The sequence below is a fragment of the Xyrauchen texanus genome, chromosome 41, assembly GCF_025860055.1.
Source record: "Xyrauchen texanus isolate HMW12.3.18 chromosome 41, RBS_HiC_50CHRs, whole genome shotgun sequence".
NCBI lineage: Eukaryota > Metazoa > Chordata > Actinopteri > Cypriniformes > Catostomidae > Xyrauchen > Xyrauchen texanus.
Genome location: NC_068316.1, coordinates 25731960 through 25758680, shown reverse-complemented (window position 1 = coordinate 25758680; position 26721 = coordinate 25731960). Strand labels below are relative to the sequence as shown.

The following is a 26721-nucleotide window of genomic DNA, read 5'->3' as shown; positions in this document are numbered from 1 at the left end:
ACAACATAGAGACTTCTGGTTTCGTTCATTGAACTCAGGGTAGCAAGAAGCCTTTTGAATAGCACATAGCAACCATATTGGGTTACCCTAACAACCAAGTAACAAATCAGATATTTCTGCACCAGGACAACATAAAGACTTCTGGTTTCATTCATTGGACTCAAGGTAGCAAGGAGCCGTTTGAATATCATCTGATATCATCTATCTATCTGATAGACTGAATGGTCTTATAATCTTTAAACTTTTAAATTTTAAAACTACTACTTAAACTTATATCTACTTCAAACTTCAAACTTTCACAGCTACTTCAAACTTTCACACTAGGCTTTCTCAAGCCAACATCAAAGTTTGTCTTGATACATTTTTTATCTAGTTGTAAGTTGATTTTTTTAAATTGCAAGGAGGTCTACATTAGGACAATTGCCCCCTATAATAAATACATCTAAATGTTTAACAATTTGAGCAACCAAATATCCAAAATTCAACCGTTCAATAAGTTACTGATACTATTCGGTTGTGAGCCAAAATTCCAATTGCATACATTCTTGTATTCTCAAGCAGTGGTTATTTTAATTTAGTAGTGGTTAGTTGGTGGTTTGTATTAGATTTAAACACGTAGTTAAAAATATAAGAATTCCAACATAAAAATTATTTTTGTGAATTTAATTCTTCCAACTAAAATGTAAATAGCCCATCATCACTATTTAAAAATATCCACAAATAGTAAGTGCTACAAACATGGGGTGTAGAGTTAAAGGGATAGTTCACCAAAAAATTCAAAATCTCTCCATTGAAAGTGGAGATTTAAATAAATAAAAAAAGATTTTGAGTAATTTTCCGTTGTGTGTTTCATAATACTGCTTTATTTAAATAATTGCTGAAAAGATGTGGAAATTCATTTTTATTTTTTCTTTAAATTATATTTCACCAAAAAGTATTATTCATAAATCCTTGTCAATAAACATTGTCTTTTATTTTGTTCTTTCACTTTCTCCCAACTTTCACGGTACACTGTGCAATAGTTTAAACATGATTAGATTTACAGACTGTTTTTATATTTTACTTTATCAATACCATACACGAAATGTGCGTTTGTTCACTTTGACTCGTCCGTTCGTGATTTTGAACGCATAATGCCGTCTCATCTCACGCCGCTTCTGTCACGCTTTATGTCCACAGCAAGCTACCGTACTTTTAGTAAATACCACCAGCAAAAAGGGGAGTCCGTTACAAGATATGACATATTATGACTTTTTATTTCATCCACAACATATCCCATCCACGCACATTCTTTATATCAAAACAAGTCACCATTTAAAAAGCATATAATATCATTATAATTTTAAAACATCGAGACACGTAATTAATATCTTCTCATCCACCCTCCAGCTGATGCATTGGTGCAGTCGGCGAAAGGCAATGGCAGAGGTGTAGAGGGAGAGAGAGGAGCCCCGAGTCTGTGACAGCTTCACCTGAACCCCACACCTGTGACACAGTGACCCGACGACACCCCAGCAACACCCAACACACCCGAGCCGCCTGACCGGCCTGGACCCGCAGCGCAGCATTGTTTTCTCAAACTCAGGTGTGTGTAAGTGAGTGTGAATGTGAGTGTGAATGATCTCCGGTGATGTTAGCACAGACGTTAGCTCGTGTTTCTCCTCCACAACACTTTATTTAAGTATTAAACTCACGCTCATCTCGTACAAACGCTTGTTTACATATTTAGCTGTTATTCAATCACACGTGCTGATAATAGCCATGTTGTGATGAAATCATGTCATTGAAACTGTGTAACTAGGCCTCTGCAGTTTGGTCTTGACTCTAAGCATTTGTAATTGCGGATTTAGGCTATTGTAGGTGTAAAATAATTTGATGAGACTGAAGGAGCTTATTTTAGACGTGTTTATGGAGATGTTTGTATAGATCAGGTGTTATTCATGTTTTAATGTGGCATGTGAGATATTTGAGATGCTGACACTGAGATTATGAATCTCACATGTAGACTTTATTATCACTTGATCTAGACTATTATGACAATCTGTTGCTGTAGTAATTCATTTCCCTTTAATTCTGTTGATTTTTCAATAGCCGGTACCAGTGCTGATTTCTAGAGAGTAGGTTGGCTGCAATAATATAGATGTACAATACAATTTAACTTACACAAAATGGCTGGAAACAAACATTGAACATAATATGTAGTCGAAATTCTGTCTTAAAGCTATTTGAAATCACCAAATATCATTGCAATCCACTGATAAAGATGTTGGTAGATTGACTTGGACATTTCTGTTAACCAGCCAATCAGGCATTGTTATTGTCACACACACACACACACACACACACACACACACACACACACACACACACACACACACACACACACACACTCTCTCTCTCTCTCTCTCTCACACTGAGCACTTTATTAGTAACACTATGGTCCTAATAAAGTTCCTGACATGGTCTTCTGTTGTTGTAGCCTATCCGGCTCAAGGTTCGAAGTGTTGTGCATTCTGAGATGAGATTCTGCTCACTACAATTCTACAGAGTGATTATCTGAGTTATTGTAGCCTTTCTGTCAGCTCGAACCAGTCTGGCTATTCTCTGTTGACCTCTCTCATCAGTGTACATTTGTACATGAATTAAATAAAATTCCAAATGCAATGCCATGATTACATTTCATTATGGAAAAAAAAGTCAGATTGTATTGTTATTTTTTACCATTTGGACAACTAGGATTTATGTGCAACATGTGGTAGGCTCAGGGCGATTTATTTATTTTGATTATTGACAGGGTTTCCACAGTCTTGGACACATCAGGGAATTTCAAAATTGTGATTTATTTATAAAAAGTGAATCTAATTTATTTAGTTTTTTGTCTTTTTTTTTCCTCTCCCAAAAATGACTGATCAATTGCTCATAAATAAAAATGTAAGTTAAAAATAAAAGGTATATGACATTTATATTTTGTTTTATTAAAAACTGTTACCAAGAACGGTATCAAAATAAATACATTTTCTTCATTTTATTACAGTTATCAATGCATTAATGACGAGTAACTGCAAGATTTTCTGGGACATTCCAAGGGAAAGTACAATATGATTCAGCGTTGCTGATGGCAGCAAATGCGCAAATCAATTTGCAATTTTTGAGAAGTATTTGTAATACTCGATTAGTTGGTGCAGAATGAGTACTCGATTAGTCGATTACTTGTGCACCTCCCTATACATAGTTTTAATGAGCAACAACTGGGCAGCCCATAATGATTTTAATTTCCTGTTTTCGATTTCTGGTCTCGAGGCGCAATGTAAAACTAACTGAAATGAGTGATCCACGTGGATAACAACAACCATTTAAATATTATTTGGAGTAAAAATGAATGCTTTACCTGCTAAGAATAAACGCTGAATAAACACTTCTGCGTTCAGGAAAAAGGTGGATAAAATCAATTTTAGAAATCGTTTCCAGTAGCCTAATCACAAACAAGTTGGAAAAGTCATGTAAATATAATGGAAATTCATTGGTCAAAAGCTGTGGGCACCTTATATTGAATTCGTTGTCACCTGTTTTTTCATATCATTCCCCTCCAGTTGATACTGAAGCTACACCATGTCCTTAAAACCGCGGGTGGTGGATTTCGACGAGACGTGGAACAAGCTCCTTACGACAATCAGGGCCGTTGTGATGCTCGATTACGTGGAGAGAGCGACATGGAACGACCGCTTCTCGTATCCTGCACGAGATGAATCAAGCTCAAATAGACACATAGATGTCCTGATTTAGAGGAACCGCTTCCTCTTTCTCCCTTCCTTTTTTAAGATTCTTGTGATCATAGATTTATTTTTCTATTGTAAGAGGGCACATAGTCTTATTTGTTTTAAACGGTCCTTTGCCTATTTCATATAATGCGCTACCTAGTTTTATTAAGCGATTTGAGTGTAGTGTCAGAAACACTAGCGCTATATATCATTCATTAATTGACCTCTATAAAGGAAGACGTTATGGCTTGTATCATGCACTGCATTGATGTGAATTATTTGTGGTATTGGCTAAGGCAAGCCTCACTGTTTCAATTTCATGCTTAAGGGGTAGGAATTTGCCCAAACCCACCAGAAATGTTGTTGACATAATTGGCATTGTTTTTCTTGCTGTTTCTCCTTGTGTCGTATCCTACGCCAAAATCTCCTTAACAAGGGCTTCAGTGACATATATGCGCTGTGTGTTGCATATCCAGAGCCCTTAGGTGAAAGACTGTACACTGAGACAAAAGTGTTCCTGGAAAATCACGTCAGGCAGTTGTTCAAGGTAAGCATGGAAGATGCTGTTGGGTTAAGCTGTCATTGTATTGATTCAGTATCTGATTGTGGAGGTTTTTATGTGGACATTGTGGTTTGTCTCTTACAGAGAGTGCTGGAGTCCGAGGAGAAGGTTTTAGTGATGTATCACAGGTACTGGGAGGAATACAGCAAAGGTGCTGAATACATGGATTGCTTATACAGGTAAGTTCAGCTGGGATTTGTACATTCTTTTGAAGTACTTGAATTGTGAAAGCTTATTGGACTGACTTTTCAGGATTTCTGCTTGAATAATGATGTTCATGTTAAATGCTTGTGCCTGTTCGTGTGGGCCCTCGATGGGGAATTCTTATTGGCTAATTGCCTTACTTGGCTAATTGGTTTTTAGTCTTTAACCTTTACTGTTTAAAGCCTATTATAAATCTTACATAAAAACCTTGACCTTTAATCTTTGAAAGTAATCATTTACATTGACCTTGGGATTATGTTCTAGAAGTAATTGTGAATTGTTGGTAGGGATGAACCAATACCATTTTTCTTTCCCGATCCAGTGTACCAGTTTATAGAAATCTGGCTCCACTTATTCCACAACAAGAGAGCTTCTGTATTTACTTGTTTGGTATTTCTGTATAATTCCCTCATACTTTGCAATCTACATCACCTGAAGCTGTTTGGAAAGTTTGGAGTGCGTCTGGACTGTGAGCTGTGTAATTCTTCCTCTCCTCTGTCAGACTCAAACTGCAGTGCTGCTCTCGCGCATCATCATTAGAGTTTAATGTGATCTCATGTTACGTTAAATGAGACCAAACGACTGTTCGACGACTAAAAGCTTTGTCGACAATTTTTTTTTATTGTCGGTTATCGACAACGTCTTTAACGTCTTTAGCTGCCTTTATTTACCTTTTAGCTGTTTTATTGACATTTTCCTATTGCAAAATGGTACAGGTACTGCACTAAAATAACTCCTAATTCTGCTCTAAACATCATGTTTGCGAATAATTAATAGAAACTGTTCGTCGGCGTTTTAGCATTTTCTTTCTCGTCTTTTACTTTCGCGCTGTATTTTCATTTAGTAAAACACAGATGTAATGTTTGTGGTATGTCCTCATGAAATCAGAGACTCTCTCCATGAAATCTGAACACAAGATGTCAGGTGTGATGTCTCACATCTTCATTTTGTGATCAGATCACCCAAAAACGCATCTTAATACCAGGTGTACACATAGCCTCAATCGTGGACGAATGGACCGTGAGTCATAGGGCGCCGACTGTAAGTCGCGTAGCGAACGCTTGGCTTAACCATGGCGCGTTTACAGGCACAATTAATTCTTGGTGAATTCCCCCCAAAATCACATGTCCTTTTACAAAACAATTAGACAAAAATCAATAGAGAGAACAGACAGGCCATATATTATTTCCTCAAGGTTACATGGGACCCAGACCAATCTGGAATGCAGGGCCTGCAAAGAGAATTGGGAAGAACATAGAGAAAACAATACATTCATACAGAACAGAATTCTATAGAGCTTGCACTTATAATTAAATCAACATATAATCTTGAGTGATAAATGGAATTTTTTTTGAATATGGTAGGAATGATTGTGCATTTGCCAATTAACTGTAGAGGAAAATATGGAGCATTTTTAGAAATTATTTGTGATGTCATCAACTTTTTATTCATTTTTTCCTTATATCTGAAGTCAGCGTTACTGACTTTAAAGATTCCTTTTCATGTGTTGCATTCAGTGCACCAATTATTGTTTCTCTGGCATGCAAATCTCAGCCTCGCCAAGAGCTGTGGTCAGATTCTGCTTGAGTTCATCATGCTGGACTGAATCCCATCACTGTCCTGCGGATACCGGTCAGCTGTGAAAACAAGCAGCTACTGAACTGATGCTGCGGCTTTAATGTGAATCAACATATGCTTGCATTTATCTTCAATAATAGAAACTGTGCTTGTTTTTGTGATTTTATGTATTGCAGGTACCTTAACACACAGTTTATTAAGAAGAACAAGTTGACTGAAGCAGACCTGCAGTATGGTTATGGAGGAGTGGATATGAATGAGCCGTTGATGGAGATCGGAGAGGTATGCACAGTTACCCAACCATATGAAACACATTTCATTTTATGGATTTCAATAGGCTGTTAAATTAATCTTTTTGATTTTGGCTGTAATTGTGTTGTCTTCCGTGCTATTTTATGCTCTTTTAAAAATTTATATTCATAAGGACTTCTTGTGTTGTGCTCTAAGCTTGCACTTGACATGTGGCGGAAGTTAATGATTGAGCCCCTTCAACCCATGCTTATTGGAATGCTTCTGAAAGAGATCAAAAAGTAGGTGAAAGTCTTTAACCTGATATTATGTTGATGCAATAATAAATCCATGAGTGTGTGTTTTAGTTATTTTACACACAGTAAGTTACACAACAAGAAGTCAAAATTCATACTCCTATTTCTACATCTTTAACTCTAGGTGGCGCTCATTTGTAATGCAACATTTTAAAAGTAATATTCCAGTTTTAATACAAGTTTAGGTGAATCGACAGCATTTGTGGCATAATGTTGATTACCACAAAAAAATTAATTAGACGCATCCCTCCTTTTCTTTATAAAAAACAAAAATGGAGGTTACAGGGAGGCACTTACAATGGAAGTGAATTGTGGACATTTTTGGAGGGTTTAAAGGCAGAAATGCGAAGCTTCTAATTTTATAAAAGCACTTACATTAATTCTTCTGTTAAAACTCATGTATTATTTGAGCTGTAAAGTTGTTTGGCATAGTGCGCTAAAGCACATAACTGTTAATCAGAAGGTCACTGGTTCGATCCCCACAGCCACCACCATTGTGTCCTTGAGCAAAGCACTTAACTCCAGGTTGCTCCGTTGGGATTTTCCCTGTAATAAGTGCACTGTAAGTCACTCTGGATAAAAGCATCTGCCAAATGCATAAATGTAATTTGTTGACATTATATCGCCATGGTAACAAAGTTGTAAAATTGGTTATAACTTTACACAGAAACAGTTAGTAAGCAATTTTATCACACTAAAATCATGATTACATACATATTGTTTATGTCTTGTGGCTATAGTTTTGTGTTAGCAAGTATTTTAACATTTATGGATTGGACCCATTCTCTTCCAAGTGCCTCACTGTAACCCAGATTTATGTGTGTTTTTTTTTTTTTAAATAAAATTAGGTGCAGGTCAAAATTTATTTTTGTTGTAATCAACATTATGCCACAAATGCTGTTGATTTGAGCTTAACTTGTACTGAACCCAGAATATTCCTTTATTTTGTTATTTTATGTAACATAAATGCAAAAGTCATGGCATTCTATGAAAAATTCAGATTCTAAGCTGTCAAATGGTGCCGCATATGAGTGATTGTGTATCCCGGAACTTTTAAAATATAAGTATAAGCTTATCGCATGGTCCTGCCTCTGGCCACGGAACCACCGGCGGGTCCATAGAGCACAGTTTCCGATAAGACATTTTGGTGCTGGCCAATGTGTCCGGGAATTATAAAGCTTACTGGAAAAAATTTGAAATATCCAGTCATCTCATTTCAGTGTTCAGGGTTCGTACAAGGTGCTTGAAGTACTTGAATTTGGCTTTTTCTAAAACCAAAACCCTTGGAAATAGCCACCTGTGTGCTTTATTCGTATTCACGTTCTGCTTAAAAATAAATAAATAAATAAACTGATGATTTTCATGACTGTTGGTTCCGCTAACGATTCAAAAACATACTGTACATTCTTCTGCTAGTGCAGACGAAACACTGTACTAACACATTGTGGCAGTGTTTTGAAACGTGCTGCAAGAAATGCGACCAGTAGAGTCAAACTGACAAACAAATGACTGTTATGAGCCAGTTCTTTTGAACCATATGGGCAGTGCTCCAGAGCACTGCTGAAGCATCGCATAGACTGCGCTGTCACGTGGGACCTGTTACTTTTGGCTGCACCAAAAGTAATGAAAAAGCTTTCAAATAGCATTTGATTCTATAACCTGACCTTAAATGATATGAAATGGCTTGACTCTGTTTTGTACATTTTTCAGAAACTATATTTGAAATTGTCAGTTGCTTGAAAAAAATCCTTGTACCCTTCATCTGGTAAACCACTTCTATGACATTTAATGTTATTTATGTGTTTTTATTGTACTTATTTTTAATACAAGTTCAAGTCCGAACAAGTGTGCAAAAAAGCAAAACAAAATTATTATTAATAATTAAAAAATTATATTTCTCCCTTGATTTCATGGCACTAGTGTTATAAATTTTAAAACCTTTTTTTTTTTTTTTTTTTTTTTTAATGAACATATTAAAAAGTTATTAATTCACATTTTAACTAATATTTTCACACAAAAATATTTGGTTTGGTACCTCATTGAACCCTCAATATGTGGTGTTGTAACCCATTTAACCCTCATTAGTGTTAACTTGCTTTATTCATGAAACAAATTTAAATAATAAAAGAAAGAACAACAGCCAAGTTGTCCTTCATGAATAAAAATAACGTAAACATTTTACAGCGTTTAATGGAAGAAACTGAAATTTCAATATTTTGTAAGTTGCAAAGTCCAATTTTTTTGAGAATGATGCATTTGCTATTTGGGTCAGTTCCTCACATAAATCTGTTGTGTGACTTTAGAAAACATGGAACATAGCACATGAGTCATATGGGCTACTGTTTACAGACCCAGTTATTCACTTTTGTTGAAAAGGGAAGTACATTTTAAGGGCGCACACTACAACTGCACATCAATTTCGTCACGAACGAACCAAGAATTGTTGCTATGAAAATGTGTTGTTAAAGATGCACATTGAGATATGTTGTACTTGTAATAATTGGTGTTTTATAAAAATAAATTAACTGAATGAATTTTTTTTATATATTTAAAATTAACTAAAATAATCTGTTTTCATGAATGTGCTTGAAAAGTCCTTGAATTTAACTTTGATCTTTGAGCATCTGTTCGAACCCTGTTTATATTATGTGATAAACTATATATAAAATGCCATATAATTATGACACAATCAAGTCAAATGAACAATAAAAGTTTCTTCATAATTGCAGCTTTTCCATTTATAAAGAAATGCCATTAATGGAATTAGTGTCTAATTAAAAAAAAAAAACGTTCAAAACAAACAGAGGGCAAAGCAAAAAGAAACTGCAATTTGCCACATATTTTTGAATTTGTCGGACATTGGGACATTTTAACGATCAAAAACCAGATTTACTGGATAACGGAAACCCTGCCATAATGTTTGTGTTAAAATAGTTTAATATTTTTTATTTAGTTTTTAGTTCTATTTTTTATTCAATTGATCCTTTTAATACAATTTTTAGTTTTCACTCTTATGACTTATGTTTATTTTATTTATTTTTTTAGTTTCAGTATATTTAGTCTTTATTTTTGTTTCAGTATTTTAGTGCATTAAAGCTGATTTCTGTGACACTAGTGCAAAAGGAATTGCAAAAACCAACTATGTTTTCAAAACAGCTTTCCAAACACGCCCCTTGTCTGCTTTTGTTCAAACTGTCAGATAGGTCTAAATGGGTCACTCAAAACAAACAAAGGAATTTTATATTGCCACAGATACACAGTGTTTACAGTTTTCTAGAAAATGACCGTATGCATGGCTTACTTGTAGTTGTCTCTGCATAATAAGCTGTGATGAGAGAAAGTATTTTAAAACTGAAAAAGTTACATATTTCAGCTTTAACTCAAATCATTTAATTGTGTACATTGCTGTTAAATTTCTCAGGGCTGTTTAGTGTAATTGCTATTTATATTTTTGGTATATTTTAATGTTTATTGAAGGTGGGTTGTAAAGAACATACTCTGCATCCCAGAACTAAAATTAATGTATGATCATTTTGATATTATTTTAGTAAGAACACTAATATTTTTTTTCACAAGAAGAGCCAAACTACCATTTTATAATATTGTCTTGCACCAATGTTTTAATTTTTTTAAGTGTGATTTTATAAAATATGATTGTGTCTGCCTGTTCTTAGTAAGGAGCCTAGCTTTCGTAAAAATATTTTATTGATTGTATTTCAGGTCAGAACTACCGGTATATATTAACAGAGCAGATTATTTCTTGCATGCCAGGAGTGCTTGTTTGTGGGAATATTTCTAATTTTGTTCACTTTTAATTTTGTTTTTGTAGCGACCGATGTGGGGAGGATCCAAATCAGAAAGTAATCCATGGGGTTATCAACTCCTTTGTTCATGTTGAACAGTACAAGAAAAAGTTTCCTCTAAAGGTGAGTGTCTGTCGGGCTGCATGATAGCATGACAGAGATTCATACAAATATGGAAAGTATTCATTAGTGTCATTACACAAACTGCTCATCAAATAATATATACACTCACCTAAAGGATTATTAGGAACTCCATACTAATACTGTGTTTGACCCCCTTTCGCCTTCAGAACTGCCTTAATTCTACGTGGCATTGATTCAACAAGGTGCTGAAAGCATTCTTTAGAAATGTTGGCCCATATTGATAGGATAGCATCTTGCAGTTGATGGAGATTTGTGGGATGCACATCCAGGGCACGAAGCTCCCGTTCCACCACATCCCAAAGATGCTCTATTGGGTTGAGATCTGGTGACTGTGGGGGCCATTTTAGTACAGTGAACTCATTGTCATGTTCAAGAACCCAATTTGAAATGATTCGAGCTTTGTGACATGGTGCATTATCCTGCTGGAAGTAGCCATCAGAGGATGGGTACATGGTGGCCATAAAGGGATGGACATGGTCAGAAACAATGCTCAGGTAAGCCGTGGCATTTAAACGATGCCCAATTGGTACTAAGGGGCCTAAAGTGTGCCAAGAAAACATCCCCCGCACCATTACACTACCACCACCAGCCTGCACAGTGGTAACAAGCCATGATGGATCCATGTTCTCATTCTGTTTACGCCAAATTCTGACTCTACCATCTGAATGTCTCAACAGAAATCGAGACTCATCAAACCAGGCAACATTTTTCCAGTCTTCAACTGTCCAATTTTGGTGAGCTCTTGCAAATTGTAGCCTCTTTTTCCTATTTGTAGTGGAGATGAGTGGTACCCGGTGGGGTCTTCTGCTGTTGTAGCCCATCCGCCTCAAGGTTGTGCGTGTTGTGGCTTCACAAATGCTTTGCTGCATACCTCGGTTGTAACGAGTGGTTATTTCAGGCAAAGTTGCTCTTCTATCAGCTTGAATCAGTCGGCCCATTCTCTTCTGACCTCTAGCATCAACAAGGCATTTTCGCCCACAGGACTGCCGCATACTGGATGTTTTTCCCTTTTCACACCATTCTTTGTAAACCCTAGAAATGGTTGTGCATGAAAATCCCAGTAACTGAGCAGATTGTGAAATACTCAGACCAGCCCGTCTGGCACCAACAACCACGCCATGCTCAAAATTGCTCAAATCACCTTTCTTTCCCATTCTGACATTCAGTTTGGAGTTCAGGAGATTGTCTTGACCAGGACCACACCCCTAAATGCATTGAAGCATCTGCCATGTGATTGGTTGATTAGATAATTGCATTGATGAGAAATTGAACAGGTGTTCCTAATAATCCTTTAGGTGAGTGTATATACAGTTGAAGTCAAATGTTTACTTACACCTTAGCCAAATACATCTAAACTCAGTTATTCACAATTCCTGACATTCCTTGTCTTATGTCAGTTAGGATCACTTTTTTAAGAATGTGAAATATCAGAATAATAGCAGAGAGAATTATTTCTTTCTGCTTTTATTTCTTTCATCACATTCCCAGTGGGTCAGAGGTTTACATGCACTTTGTTAGTATTTGGTAGCATTGTCTTTAAATTGTTTAACTTGGGTCAAACATTTTGGGCAGCCTTCCACAAGCTTCTCACAATAAGTTGCTGTAATTTTGGCCCATTCCTCCAGACAGAACTGGTGTAACTGAGTCAGGTTTGTAGGCCTCCTTGCTCACACACGCTTTTTCAGTTCTGCCCACAAACTTTTTATCGGATTGAGGTCAGGGCTTTTTCATTGGCCACTCCAATACCTTGACTTTGTTGCTGTCATTGTTCATTTGGATGACCTATTTGCGACGAGCTTTAACTTCCTGGCTGATGTCTTGAGATGTTGCTATAGTATATCCACATAATTTTCCTTCCTCATGATGTCATCTATTTTGTGAAGTTCACCAGTCCCTCCTGCAACAAAGCACCTCCACAACATGATGCTGCCACCCCCATGATTCATGTTTGGGATTGTGTTCTTCGCCCTCACCCTTTTACCTCCAAACATAGGGATTATCATTATGACCAAACAGTTAGATTTTTTTGTTTCATCAGACCAGAGGAAATTTCTCTAAAAATTAAGATCTTTGTCCCCTTATGGCAGTTTTGGAGCAGTGTCTTCTTCCTTGCTGAGCAGCCTTTCAGGTTATTTCAATATTGGACTCGTTTTACTGTGGATATAGATTCTTGTCTACATGTTTCCTCCAGCATCTTCACAAGGTCCTTTGCTGTTGTTCTGGGATTGATTTGCACTTTTCGCACCAAACTATGTTAATCTCTAGGAGACAGAATAAATCTCCTTCCTGAGTGTTATGATGGCTGCGTGGTCCCATGTTGTTTATACTTGCATACTATTGTTTGTACAGATGAACGCGGTACCTTAAGGAGTTTGGAAATTGCTCCCAAGAATGAACCAGGCTTGTGGAGGTCCACTAGTTTTTGAGAGTTCTTGGCCGATTTCTTTAGATTTCCCCATGATGCCAAGCAAATAGGCACTGAATTTGAAGGTAGGCCTTATAATACATCCACAGGTACACCTCCAATTCAGTACACCTCCTATCAGAAGCTAATTGTCTTAAGGCTTGACATCATTTTCTGAAATTTTCCAAGCTGCTAAAAGGCACAGTTAAATTGGTTTATGTAAACTTCTGACCCACTGGAATTGTGATCTAGTCAATACAAAATGAAACAATCTGTCTGTAAACAGTTGTTAGAAAAAATTACACGTGTCATGCACAAATTAGATGTCCTAAACGACATTCCAAAACTATACTTTGCTAATATGAAATGTGTGTATTGGTTAAAGAACTAGTTTTAATGACTTCAACCTAAGTGTATGTCAACTTCAAGTGTAAGACTTCAACTGTATTTTTTTTTTAAATGGAATGGAAATATCTTGCTTTTTTATGTTTGCTATGTAAAGCTTCAGTGTTCTTTCAGTTTGTTTATCAGCAAACATGCTTCTCATGTTGAGAGCGCATCCTCTTTTCCTTCATTACAGTTTTATCAGGAAATCTTTGAGGGGCCGTTTTTGACGAAAACCGGCGAGTATTACAAACGGGAAGCCTCCAATCTACTCCAGGAGTCCAACTGCTCCCAATATATGGAGAAGGTATGGTGGTATAACCTATAACCTGTTACTTGTGATCTTTTACATTAAAGTGACTACTTATTATAGCTTCTGTTTTGTTTTGCACATATTGTCATGTGGCTAGTTGATATCAAGCTAACGTTTGTCATAATCAGGCTAAATTTACTCTAACTAATGGCTTATGCTCTCTGGTTTGTGGCTGCAGGTTTTAGGCAGGTTGAAAGATGAGGAGGTGAGATGTCGGAAATACCTGCACCCCAGCTCTTACGCCAAAGTCATCCATGAATGTCAGCAGAGGATGGTGGCCGACCACCTGCAGTTCCTGCACGGAGAGTGTCAAAATATCATAAGACAGGAGAGGAGAGATGGTCAGCACTTTAACGGCTCTGCTTCTGTTCAGTCTGAACTTTCACTTTTGGCTTATGGATATATGTTTGCATATGTTTGACCGAGGGCTTGACCTCTTATCTAATGTTTTCAAATGTTTTGTTAAAAATAAACAGTTTTGGCTAAAATAATGGTTTGATGCGCTCTGATTGTTTGTTGGTTTTCAGACATGGCGAATATGTATACGCTACTACGGGCCGTGTCCAGCGGCTTACCTCACATGATCCAGGAGCTTCAGGTCCACATCCATGATGAAGGTCTCCGAGCCACCAGTAACCTCTCTCAGGAAAACGTAAGTGACCTGAAGAATGCATATGAAAATAGCGTTTAGTACAGCATATAAAAGTGACGTAAACCAGCCTGTGTGCTATAATTATGAATGTCAGATGTTCTCCTCAATATGTTGGGGAAAAAACACTGATCTTTCTCCTGCAGATGCCAACCCAGTTTGTGGAGTCTGTGTTAGAGGTTCACAGTAAATTTGTCCAGTTGATTAACACCGTATTGAATGGGGACCAACATTTCCTGAGTGCGCTCGATAAGGTACAATTACAATTAAACTTAATTTAAAAATTATTTAGAAGTGTATAGGTGGTGTATCAGATGTAATACCATGATACTTTGATATATTACATGGTACTGAATTATTATCATATTGGTATTTACATGGTAATACCATGCTTCTTAGTGTATGAAATTAAAAATGGACAGATGTAGAGGCTGTTAATCAGAGAGACAAGCTTTGATGTCCATGATGTCGGTCTAATTGTTTTGCACTTTTTAAACTTGCATAACTAAAAACAGATGCCTTTATTATTTGCAGGTGTGTCCACAACACCCTTAGATTGTGGCACCCAGTTTTTCCTGAGCAAAAACACTTATATTTCTTTCTTCAGAAATCTCATGTAGAAATCTAATTTAGGAATTAAAATATTATCCTTTCAGTCCAGTAGAGGGCATGTCTGGGTCAAAATGTGTTACCTTTGGGTTCATGTGGGTGTTTTAAAACATATTAACTGAACTCTGTGGTTTGTAATTGTATTGCTCATTTCCCTTGCAGGCTTTGACTTCAGTAGTGAACTACAGAGAGCCCAAATCCATCTGCAAAGCACCTGAACTGGTGGGTAATCGCTATTTATCCCATGCTATTGGCAACGTTAGCTTGAGATGATGACTTAAACTGTACACATCTAAAACAAACACACATATGTTGTCTTAGGAGTCAGAACATAAACACTTCTCTGCCTGTGTTTTTTCCTGCTATGACACAGCTGGCCAAGTACTGTGACAATTTGCTGAAGAAATCTGCAAAAGGAATGACTGAGAATGAGGTGGAAGACAAACTGACCAGCTTCATCACAGTCTTCAAATACATAGACGACAAAGACGTGTTTCAGAAAGTGAGAGTGAAAGTCAGATTTCTTTTTGGCCTTTTTGTCTCTCTCTCTTTCTGTATATATATATATATATATATATATATATATATATATATATATATATACACACACACACACACACACACACACACACACACACACACACACACACACACGCACACACACACACACACACACACCGGCGGCCAAAAGTTTGGAATAATGTACAGATTTGGCTGTTTCTGAAGGAAATTGGTACATTAATTCACCAAAGTGGCATTCAACTGATCACAAAGAATAGTCAGGACATTACTTATGTAAAAAAAAACAAAAAAAAAAACAGCACCATCACTATTTGAAAAAAGTTATTTCTGATCAAATCTAGACAGTACAGGCCCCATTTGCAGCAGCCATCACTCCAAAACCTTCCTTGAGTAATCATGCTAACTTGGTACTAGAAAATCACTTGCCATTATATCAATCACAGTTGAAAGATATTTGGTTTAAATGAAGCTTAACATTGTCTTTGTTTTTGAGTTGCCACTGTGTGCAATAGACCAACATGCAAAAAAAAAGAAACCGTGTTCTCTAGAAACTCATCATTCAAGCATTGTTTTGAGGAATGAAGGCTATACAATGCTTGAAATTGCCAAAAAACGTAATATTTCATACAGAGGTGTACACTACAGCCTTCAAAGACAAAGGACAACTGGCTCTAACAAGAACAGAAAGAGATGTGGAAGGCCAGATGTACAACTAAACAAGAGGATAAGTACATCAGAGTGTCTAGTTTGAGCAATAGACGCCTCACATGTCCTCAGCTGACAGCTTCATTGAATTCTACCCGCTCAACACCAGTTTCATGTACAACAGTAAAGAGAAGACTCAGGGGTGCAGGACTTATGGGAAGAATTGCAAAGAAAAAGCCAGTTTTGAAACAGAAAAACAAAAAGAAAATGTTTAGAGTGAGCAAAGAAACAGACATTGAACAACAGATAATTTGAAAAGAGTGTTATGGATCTTAACCCCATTGAGCTTTTGTGGGATCAGTTAGACTGTAAGGTGTGTGAGAAGTGCCCGACAAGACAGACACATCTATGGCAAGTGCTACAGGAAGTGTGGTATCTGGACAAACTGTCAAGGATCTGCAAATTGCTGCACGTGGGGGATTTTTTTGATGAGAAATCTTTGAAGTAGTTTTGATTTTTTTTTTTTATTATTGTAATAGTAATTTTTCATGTTGTTTTTGTCCTGACTACTTTGTGATCAGTTGAATGCCACTTTGGTGAATTAAAGTACCAATATATTTCCATAAGAGCAAAATCTGTAAGTTTAGTTTCACTTTGAGCCAATTCAAAGCAAATACATAATTATCGAGATATACTGTATGTCGAATATCGTCGATAGGCTTAAAAATATACAGATATCATATTTGTAGCCATATCACCAAGCCCAATAGCACAGTAAAAGTTCTTCTAGAATTATATCTGTGCCACTAGAACTTTGAACAATTCAAATCTTAAAATTCAGATTCAGATTTTTTAAACGCTGATTCAGGTTACAAAATTTGAGATTTAAATTGGGTGAAGATGGGGTACTCAGAACAGTTATATTTGTATATAATCAAACTCCTTGGCCAATTCAAATCTGCTTATTCATTTTCAAATAATATTTCAATAGAGTCCTGGTGGCACAAATATCATTCCATAGTTTCCCGGCTTATTTCAAATCAAACAATGATAAACTGCTATTCAAAGAGTGAGTGAGTTATCCCAGCTGATTCAGTGAGTTGTTTGGCAGACTTAGTCCTTGATTTAAAGCTTTGACTTGTGTTTAATTCTGATTCATTAAAAGAAGCCAAACCAATTAAGCAAATTGGACAGCACGTTGTACTGTATGTTAATTTCTACATTCAGAATTGTATTAATTTCCTTTTGAGGTCTTTTTAGATTACAGGTTTGCTTTGGTTTGGTGAGCAATTTTAAGTTTTTGTGAAAAGTTACTGACTTATCATGTTTTGCTGTAATATTTATTCTTGTTTGTTCCCAGTTTTATGCCAGAATGCTTGCAAAGAGATTAATACATGGACTTTCATTATCCATGGACTCCGAAGAAGCCATGATCAACAAACTGAAGGTAGCGTTCTGCTCTCTCACACGGCAGCCTCTCTTTACAACAGCGTAAAAGTTCACAGATGTGACTCATCCAACATAATCAAGTGTTCTCTTGCTGTGAGCGCAACAGCTTTGTCATTATGTGTAACCACGGATGGGGTTGATGTAGGGTTTGTGTGATGAAACCAAGCAAACTGTTCATTCTTGTTCTCTCTCTCTCTCATCCCTCTCGTTCCCTTTGCCTTGTAGCAAGCTTGTGGTTATGAATTCACAAGCAAACTGCACAGAATGTACACTGATATGAGTGTCAGCACTGACCTAAACAACAAATTCAACAACTTTATCAAAACCCAGGAGACCGTAGTGGACCTGGGCATCAGCTTTCAAATTTATGTATTACAAGTGAGTGCTGTTACTAGGCCTAATCTGTCTATGAAAAATAAATTTAATTTTGTTCTTTTGATTTTTGGAGTGAAATATGACCTGGACATTTTTTGTATTCTTACGTATGTGTTTCAGGCGGGTGCATGGCCCCTTACACATGTTCCCTCTTCCACATTTGCCATCCCACAAGAGTTAGAGAAGAGTGTACAAATGGTAAGCTGCCATGGCAAAATGCCTGTAAATCCAATATGTCATGATTATTCCTTCTCCAATACTTCATGTACTGAGAAGTACATGTAAAATCCCTTTTTCATTTGAGTAAAAAGTAGAAGACACTGATTAAACTGATGTCTTTTCTCTGCAGTTTGAGTTGTTTTATAATCAGCACTTCAGCGGAAGGAAGTTGACCTGGCTACACTATCTCTGTACAGGTACAGTCACTATATAGGAACATGTATCATGCAGATAAAGGTCATTAAGCTACTCGCATTCATAAGTAATCTTGGTCCCCTATCTGCCTGATTCTAAAAACATCAAATTAGCATTAATCAGCATGGAGCATCCATTCCGTTAATACTGTACTGTGTTGGAACCTTGTAATTAATAGGGCTGTCAATTGATTTCAAGTCTTAATAGAAATAATTGGACCGTATGCCCATTGATTGATTAAATTAACTGCACATACTATATAAATCAACACCTGCTACTCATACCTTTTAGAGCTCCTTCTCTCATACACGGAAAACACCATTATGAACATTGCATGACAGTGAACAGAGCTCTAATTCACTTTGTTGCACAAGGCACTTACAGACTACATATTTATTTAATTACTGTAAATAGAAGCCTTTGGCGGTTTAATAATCACACTGGGTCATGTAGCAACCTGCTTTTTCAGAGGTGAGAAGCTATCGTCAAAAACACCACGAAAACGTAAATGGCGGCAAAATAAAAGCTCAATTTAAATAGAAAATATGTACGATATAAATATGTCACTACTTTATGTAATATTCACTGGAATACTGCTACTACTAATAATAAATCAATAGTAATTGTTCTATATTTAAGCAAAATCTCATAGCACTTTATTGGACAAAAATAATTCTAATTTTGTATTTTGGATTGTGCTGTGAGGTTCTGTATAAAAGCACATTATGTTGAAAATGTATTGTTCCATTTTCATTTGATAAAAGTTTTAATGAATTAATTTATTTAGACAAAATTTTGATTAACTAAATGAATAAACTGTTGATATATATATATATATATATATATATATATAATAAAATAACAAATAAAAAAAAACTGGTGTCAGTATTGGCGAGTTCTAAAAACAAAGTATCGATATCATTATCAAAAAGATGTTATTGGGACATCCCCAGAATTCTGTATATTGTTATGTGTTATTTCCATATTTCTGAGGTTAGGTTAATCCCCACACGATTAAATGTTTTTTTTTTCTTTTCTTTTACATACAATGTTTATTAAATTTGTTATTATATTATTTAAACACATAATTTTTTTCATTATATGTATTAATGCATTCTTCAAGTGGAGTCAGAAATTTCGTAATGATATATGAAAGGGGTGTTTCAAAATGAAAGATGTTTTTAAATTTCAGTGCTTTATTTCATGGTAATGACACTGTTTTTTTTCTGCAAACAAATTAATCCCTTTTTAGATCTCATTCTTGAATAAAGCATAAAATTTGTGTAGAAGTGCTGCAGGTGTGTTCGCTTATACTTATCCACCGGTACAACAAAAAAGAGCTTGTTTTAGTTTGGATTCTTCCGAATTTGATTTCCAACTTAAATGTCATAATAAGGAATGTCCAACTTGCACTTGAAGGCAGTATAAATTAACAGTAATTACACTTTATTTGCCTTCAGTTTTCTGTACCTAAATCTGCTTAATTTTGTTGTGTAAGGTTTGTTGAAGGAAGGGTAGACATGAGAAAAAAGCCTGTTGGCTGTTGCAGTGAAAGTCAGATTATCCATACCTGGCTTTTCTGCTCTACCACACTAAATCCTTCATACGGTTCAGCATCAAAAGTCAGATTATCACACTGAGCTGTGACAAAATACCCAGAGTAATCCATTAACATAGCAGGACAAGCAAAATACTGTCACATACACATGGCCTCAAAAAGCCACCCTTAAAAAGGAATTTATTTGCATTTAATAACAAAATATCTACCAAACCAAGTAAAAAATACTTGCACCTCTCTCTGTCAGGTGAGGTAAAGATGAACTACCTGTCCAAGCCCTATGTGGCTGTGGTGACCACCTATCAGATGGCCGTGTTGCTGGCATTCAACAACAGCGAGACTGTGAGCTACAAAGAACTGCAGGACAGCACGCAGATGAATGAGAAAGAGCTACAGAAGACCATTAAATCTCTACTGGACGTCAAGATGATCAGCCACGACTCAGAAAAAGTAAGACTTGAGGATAGGAGATATTTCTGTATCTTAGATGTATATCACCAGGATATTAGATCCTTGCTTTAATAGAAGTAGGTTAACCCTTTAAGCTTAGAAAAAATAATGATCTCAATATACTTATAACTACAGTCTTAAAAACCAACTCAAAAGTTTGAAGCTGTACATTACAATGCATTAAAGGCATTATGACCAAAACTGAACAAGTTCTTTGTAATTTGTAAACAAATCAGAAGTGTTCTGTTTTGATAATTTATTCATAATTTTGAACTGTACATATCATTGTAATAAGTAAATACATCAAACTGATCAGACAGACGTGTCATATGTTGTTGGAACTCTCAAAGAGTAGAATACAACCAGCCTATTTGTTTTTTTGTCACAGATAAAAATATAGCGATTAACAGCTTTGTATATGTTTTGACATGCGTTACATTTAAACAGGTGTTTCTTTGAAGCTGCATTTTCGCTTATAACTTCATAAAATAGAAACAACATAAAATATCACATACCATTACTTAGATTAGGGGATTCCAGTTAAAACAAACTTTACACAAGGTACTCGGAGGTATGGATCATAATATAATCTATACAAAACACAATGTGCACAAAGGAACATAATGTGCTCTCTGGCTAAAAACACTTTGGCATTCCTGGATCAGATGACTTCATCAGAAATGATGTAGTAGGTTGTCCAGCATCATGGAACGCTAAACCAATCGAATTAGGATTCTGATCACTGCAGTCAGAGGTGGAAGTCATCCAAATATGGGCAGAGGATCGTTCACTCTAATCACCACCAGGAGATGTTGCCAAGTACATGACACAGATTCAATGATGACTCAAATGACACAGAATGGAACTGAATGAGATCTCATTATTCATGCCTGTGTGCCTTGGAAAGAGAGCATACCTTTAGTCATTATTGTATAGTTTTCCTTGGCATTTTTCAGCAGTTTCTTCAGCTGAGAGTCTTTATAACTATTAATTGCACGTGGGATTTACTACAAATACACTCACACTTTTTCTCTTTGCCTCTAGGAGGAAATCGAGCCTGAATCAACATTTTCCTTATTTATGAGTTTCACCAGTAAACGAACAAAGTTCAAGATCACAACATCAATGCAGAAGGACACACCACAGGTACTAAGATCATCAATTTCATTTAGGAACTGAAGATGTTTGATGACATAAAGCCTGTGATGTTATTTGTGAATGCAGGAAATGGAACAGACTAGAAGTGCCGTGGATGAAGACCGGAAAATGTATTTGCAGGCTGCTATAGTGCGGATCATGAAAGCAAGGAAAGTCTTGAGACACAATGCCCTCATACAGGAGGTGAGATTAAATAATTTAGTTTGTTAAAGGGATAGTTCACCCCAAAATCCTGCCGTACTCGCCCTCATGTTGTTCCAAACATGTATGACTTTCTTCCGTGGAACACAAAAGGAGAGATTTTGAAGATTATCCTGGCCACACTTTTTCATATAACGAAAGTGAATGTTTCATAAAGTAGTCTATATGACTTGTGCGCTATATTGGAAGGATAAAAAATGTGTTGTTATTTACTGAAAATCTTCCTCTCTGCTGTAGCTCTCAAATCACATGAGAGCCAAATTGCACCATCGCAACAAGTTCATTCGAATTTTGTAGTACATTTCGGAGCTTCAGTATGGGAAGATTATCAGAGAACAACTTCAATTTTGGTCTGTTTTTCACAAAAAACTATTGAGCGGCTTCTGAAGACTTGGAATATAGTGCAAATGAACTACATTTATAATACTTTTAACATGTTTTTTGTCATTTTACAGCTTGAAAGACTTGTTCCTTAATTGTTCACTTTCATCAAATGGAAAAGAGAGCACAGTATATTCTTAAGTAATGGGGAGGTTGAGTGGGCTCCAGAGTGATTTTTCGAGCCCTTTTCCTCACTCTGGAAGTGTACAGTTCTTGAAGGCAGGGCAGGGGACAACCAGTAATACGTTCAGCAGTCTGAACTCTCCTTTGTAGTCTTCTGATGTCCACTTATGTAGCTGAACCAAACAGATTTGAAGTGCAGAGGACAGAATCAATGACTGCTGAGTAGAACTGTATCAGAAGCACCTGTGGCAGGTTGAACTTCCTCAACTGGTGAAGGAAGTACAACCTCTGCAGGGCCTTTTTCACAATGGAGTCAATGTGGGTCTCCCACTTCAGATCCTGTGAGATGGTAGAGGAGGGGTGCTTAATAGTGTTTAATTTTGTTATTTTTGGGGTTAAGAACCGATTTATTGCACTGGGTTATTATAGAGAACAACAGTGCCCTCCCAATTTTCAGCTGACTGGGATCCGGAAGTATTTTCCCCATTTATTTCTTCCATAGACTTTAAAACAAATCCTTTATAAAAGAGATTTTAAGCCATGAATCAAACCAACCAGCTCCGAGGAGAATCTCAACATCACAAATTTAGTTTGGAGGCAAAAAAGTATTTGCAAATCGGACATAAAGACGAAGGTACAAGGTTGTGTACTTACTGTCTTTCATGGGACTACAGTCCCATAAAGCAATGTGAATGATGTCATTGAATAAAAAAACAATGGGAATAAATAAAACTATTGATTTTAGGTTGTTGATTATAAGTGTAGAAACAATGTATTTTATTGCAAAATATCCCGATATGACAGATTGTGTATTTACAATTTGGCCATTTAAAAATAACTTTATTCTATTATGTTGAAATTATGTGAACACATTGTTTTCTGAAAAAGAATGAATGAGCTAAATTTACAGGAAAACACATGTTGATGGTAAACTTCATTGATTCATGTGGAACTGATGTACATTATTAAATCATGTAAATTCAAAGCATTGTTTTCAGTGGCATGACACACAGCAAAGTGTATGTCAGAGATCTGTTAACATGCTAGAGGAGCATGTTCATAATGGATTAGGTAAGAGAGAGACGAACAGTCTGTCAATTTCTTCTCAAGCATCAGCAACCACAGATATTCCTACTGTTTAATAATGCAACTATACAGCTGGTGTCCATATGCAGAGAGTTATGAAGTGCACTGGGCCTGTTGATGTTTGCAATTGTGCTCTGGTAGTCCATGTGGTTTTCATTGCTATCTGTGCTTGCTTTGGAACAAACAGTATCAGAGATAAATACATCTCCAGCCAGAATACACCTCATTGTGATGACAGCACTAAACCTTTCAGTTTATAGGTTTATTAAATAATAATTCATCCTGTCATTTACTGCAAAAAACTGCTTTTAGTAGGCTCCTCTTGCTGCGGAAATATGGATTCTACATTTCAATACTGTTTTGATGCTGAAAATATGTATGCATGTTCGCAAATTTTATTATTTCTGAAGCTTTGCAGGAAAAAGATAAAATCCTTCTTTTCTGGGACAGTTCTTGTCAAATCTCAAGAACATTCCTGTAATGACATATAATCAAATGTCTTTAAAATCACACAGCCTACATCAGAATGCAAGGCTGTTTTGGAATGGAATAAAAGGATACTGTGCACTTCATACTGCACAGCAGATATTGTACAATGCCGACTATTTGTTATAAATAGTATGTGAAATAGGATGCAATATGGAACAAAAAACATTTAAAAATGCTACATTTATTTTTTGCTGAACAGTATACTGTACGCTGCCTTCTATTACAAAATAGTATGTGAAAAGTCTGAAATATGTTTTAAATACTAGTATGCTACATTTACTTCATACTGCACAGTATATACTGTACAATGCCTACTTCAAAAAAAAAAATAAGTGAAAAAGTATGCAATATAGAATGATAAACGTTTTAAATGCTAGTGTGCTAAATGTACTTAATAATGAACAGCATATACTGTAAACTGCCTACTGTTTTCTTAAAAACAATATGTGAAAAAGTGTGCAATATGGAACATGTTTCAAATGCTAGTATGCTACAAATACTTAATGCTGAACAGTATGTACTGTCTAGTTTTTTATACAATTTGTGAAAAAGTATGCAAAGTGGAATACAATACATTTTAAATATTAGTTTGCTACTTTTACTTCATACTGGAGAGCATATACTGACCTACTATTTATTTTAAATAGTACTGGATGTGGAAAAAGTTTGCAGTTTGGAACAATAAACATTTTAATGCTAGTATGCTGCATGATTTACTTCATACTGAACAGCATACATTGTAAACTCTGCTATTTAAAAAAAAACATTTATTTGAAATATATACAATATGGAACGATAAACGTTTAAAATACTAGTATGCTATATATACTTCAGAATGAACAGCATATATTGTATACTGCCTACTTTTTAAAAAAACAATAGTATTTGAAATATATGCAATATGGAACAATAACCGTTTCAAATGCTAGGGTGGTATGTTTATTTCATACTGAACAGTATACTGTATACTGCATTGAAAATAGTATGTGAAAGGAAGCAAAGTGAAAAGCTAAACGTATTAGTACTAGTAGGATCCATTTACTTCGTGCTGCTAGGTATTTTCTGTACAGTGCCTACTTAAAAAAAAAACAATCTGAAAGTAATATTAAATTATAAATGTTTTAAATGCTAGTGTGCTATTTTTACTAATTACTGCACAGCATATATTGTATACTGCCTACAAGGTTTTTTTTTTTTTTTAATCGTATGTGAATAAACATGCAATATGGAACGATAAACATTTCAAATGCTAGTATGCTCCATGATGTATTTCACATGGAACAATATATACTGTATACTGCCTACTTTTTTGTATCGTAATAGTAGGAATAAAAGTATGTGAAAAAGTATGCAGTATGGAACTTTAATAGTTATATGCTACATTTACTGCAAACTGCACAGTGTATATAGTGTATTTTGCTTTGTATTTTTGAATGGTACTTTATGTGAAACTGCAGTATGTGACCGTAAACCTTTTCCCAATACTTAATAGGTCCTCATGGTTGTGCGGTTACTCACCTCAATCGGGGTGGTGGAGGACAAGTCTCAGTTGCCTCCGCTTCTGAGACTGTCAGTCTGCGCATCTTATCATGTGGCTCACTGTGCATGACACCGTGGCGACTCGCAGCGTTCATGCTACTCTCCGCAATCCTCGCACAACTTACAATGCACCCCATTGAGAGCGAGAACCAGTAATCGCAACCACGAGGCGGTTACTCCATGTGACTCTACCTTGCCTAGCAATCGGGCCAATTTGGTTGCTTAGGAGACCAGGCTGGAGTCACTCAGCACATGCTGGATTCCAACTCGCGCCTCCAGGGGTGTAGTCAGCGTCAATACTCGCTGAGCTACCCAGGTCCCCGCCAGTAAACCTTTTAAACAGTAGTATGGTACATGACCTCATCACATTACATGTTTAATTCAGTGAGTGTCACCCTGTCATATTTTTGTTCTTTTGTAAAAATGTCTTGTCTTGTGGCAGTCTGGTCAAATAATGAGATGTTAAAGAAAGAGATTCCATGAGCGCATTACACCGTGAGATGCCGTTTTCCACACAGTGTGCTGTTCTATGCGGTTTAGGCATATTTCGTCAGTCACAGTATGCACAGTTTATACACCAGAAGTAGTATGGTGGTATGCTTTTCTGAACATTCCTAATTCTGTTTGTGTTTATGTATGTTTGTTCTTCCAGGTAATCAACCAATCCAAAGCCAGATTCAACCCGAGTATCAGCATGATAAAGAAGTGTATCGAGGTTCTTATCGACAAGCAGTACATCGAGCGAAGCCAGAGCTCTGCAGACGAATACAGCTACGTTGCATAAAATCATAGTAATTTAATTAAAGAAAATAAACAGAAAACGCTGCAAAGCGTGAACGGTAAACATGTATTTTATTTTCGGCTCTGGCTGGCTCCGGCACTTAAACATTGGATCGAATCAGGACTTTGTGCCTCCATCTTCAGTAAAAAAGGTCCTAGGAGAAGACGGACTGTCATCAAACCTTTCCTTCCCACCTTCGCCCCTTTTCCTCCTCCCTTCTGATTTTATGCTGTTTACATCACCAGTGCCACGCCAAGTGCGTCAACACAAAAAGAGAAATGCCTATAGCTACTCGAGCGTAAATGGAGAACACATTTTTAGACGTAATCGTAAATGAGAAACGAAGAAAGCGAGGGGATGAAATGCATCACATAGAGCCAATCAAGTGAAATGTTTCACAACTGAAAAATCCACGCTTTTCTTTTTCTCACATTGCAGTTGTTGTGTGTATTTTTTTTTTTAATGTATCAAAGTAAAACAAAATATTGTAATAAAACCGGTATACTGATATTTGCATTTACTTTCAGAATATGTAAAAAACGAAAACAAATATGAGGTGACAAACATGATTCTGCTGCTTGTCAAATAAACAAATAA

The 26721-nt window shown here is 36.2% G+C and overlaps 1 protein-coding gene across 2 annotated transcripts; it reads left to right on the top strand.

Annotated features, from left to right (window-relative positions):
* The first annotated feature begins 1416 nt into the window (after positions 1-1416).
* On the top strand, positions 1417-26721 carry LOC127634179 (cullin-2). 2 transcript variants are annotated; one of them, XM_052113611.1, is made up of 21 exons: positions 1417-1585; positions 3591-3728; positions 4203-4305; positions 4405-4499; positions 6279-6384; positions 6550-6632; positions 10477-10573; positions 13579-13689; positions 13874-14036; positions 14223-14347; positions 14491-14598; positions 15116-15175; positions 15327-15455; positions 17481-17567; positions 17795-17947; positions 18065-18142; positions 18294-18360; positions 20164-20366; positions 21411-21512; positions 21591-21707; positions 25996-26721. In XM_052113611.1, exons 2-21 carry the CDS (start codon positions 3610-3612, stop codon positions 26125-26127), a joined length of 2238 nt encoding a protein of 745 aa, XP_051969571.1. In that variant the 5' UTR covers positions 1417-1585; positions 3591-3609; the 3' UTR covers positions 26128-26721. The 2 variants fall into 2 exon arrangements, with proteins under 2 accessions (XP_051969571.1, XP_051969572.1); XM_052113612.1 differs by having other exon boundaries at positions 1417-1591.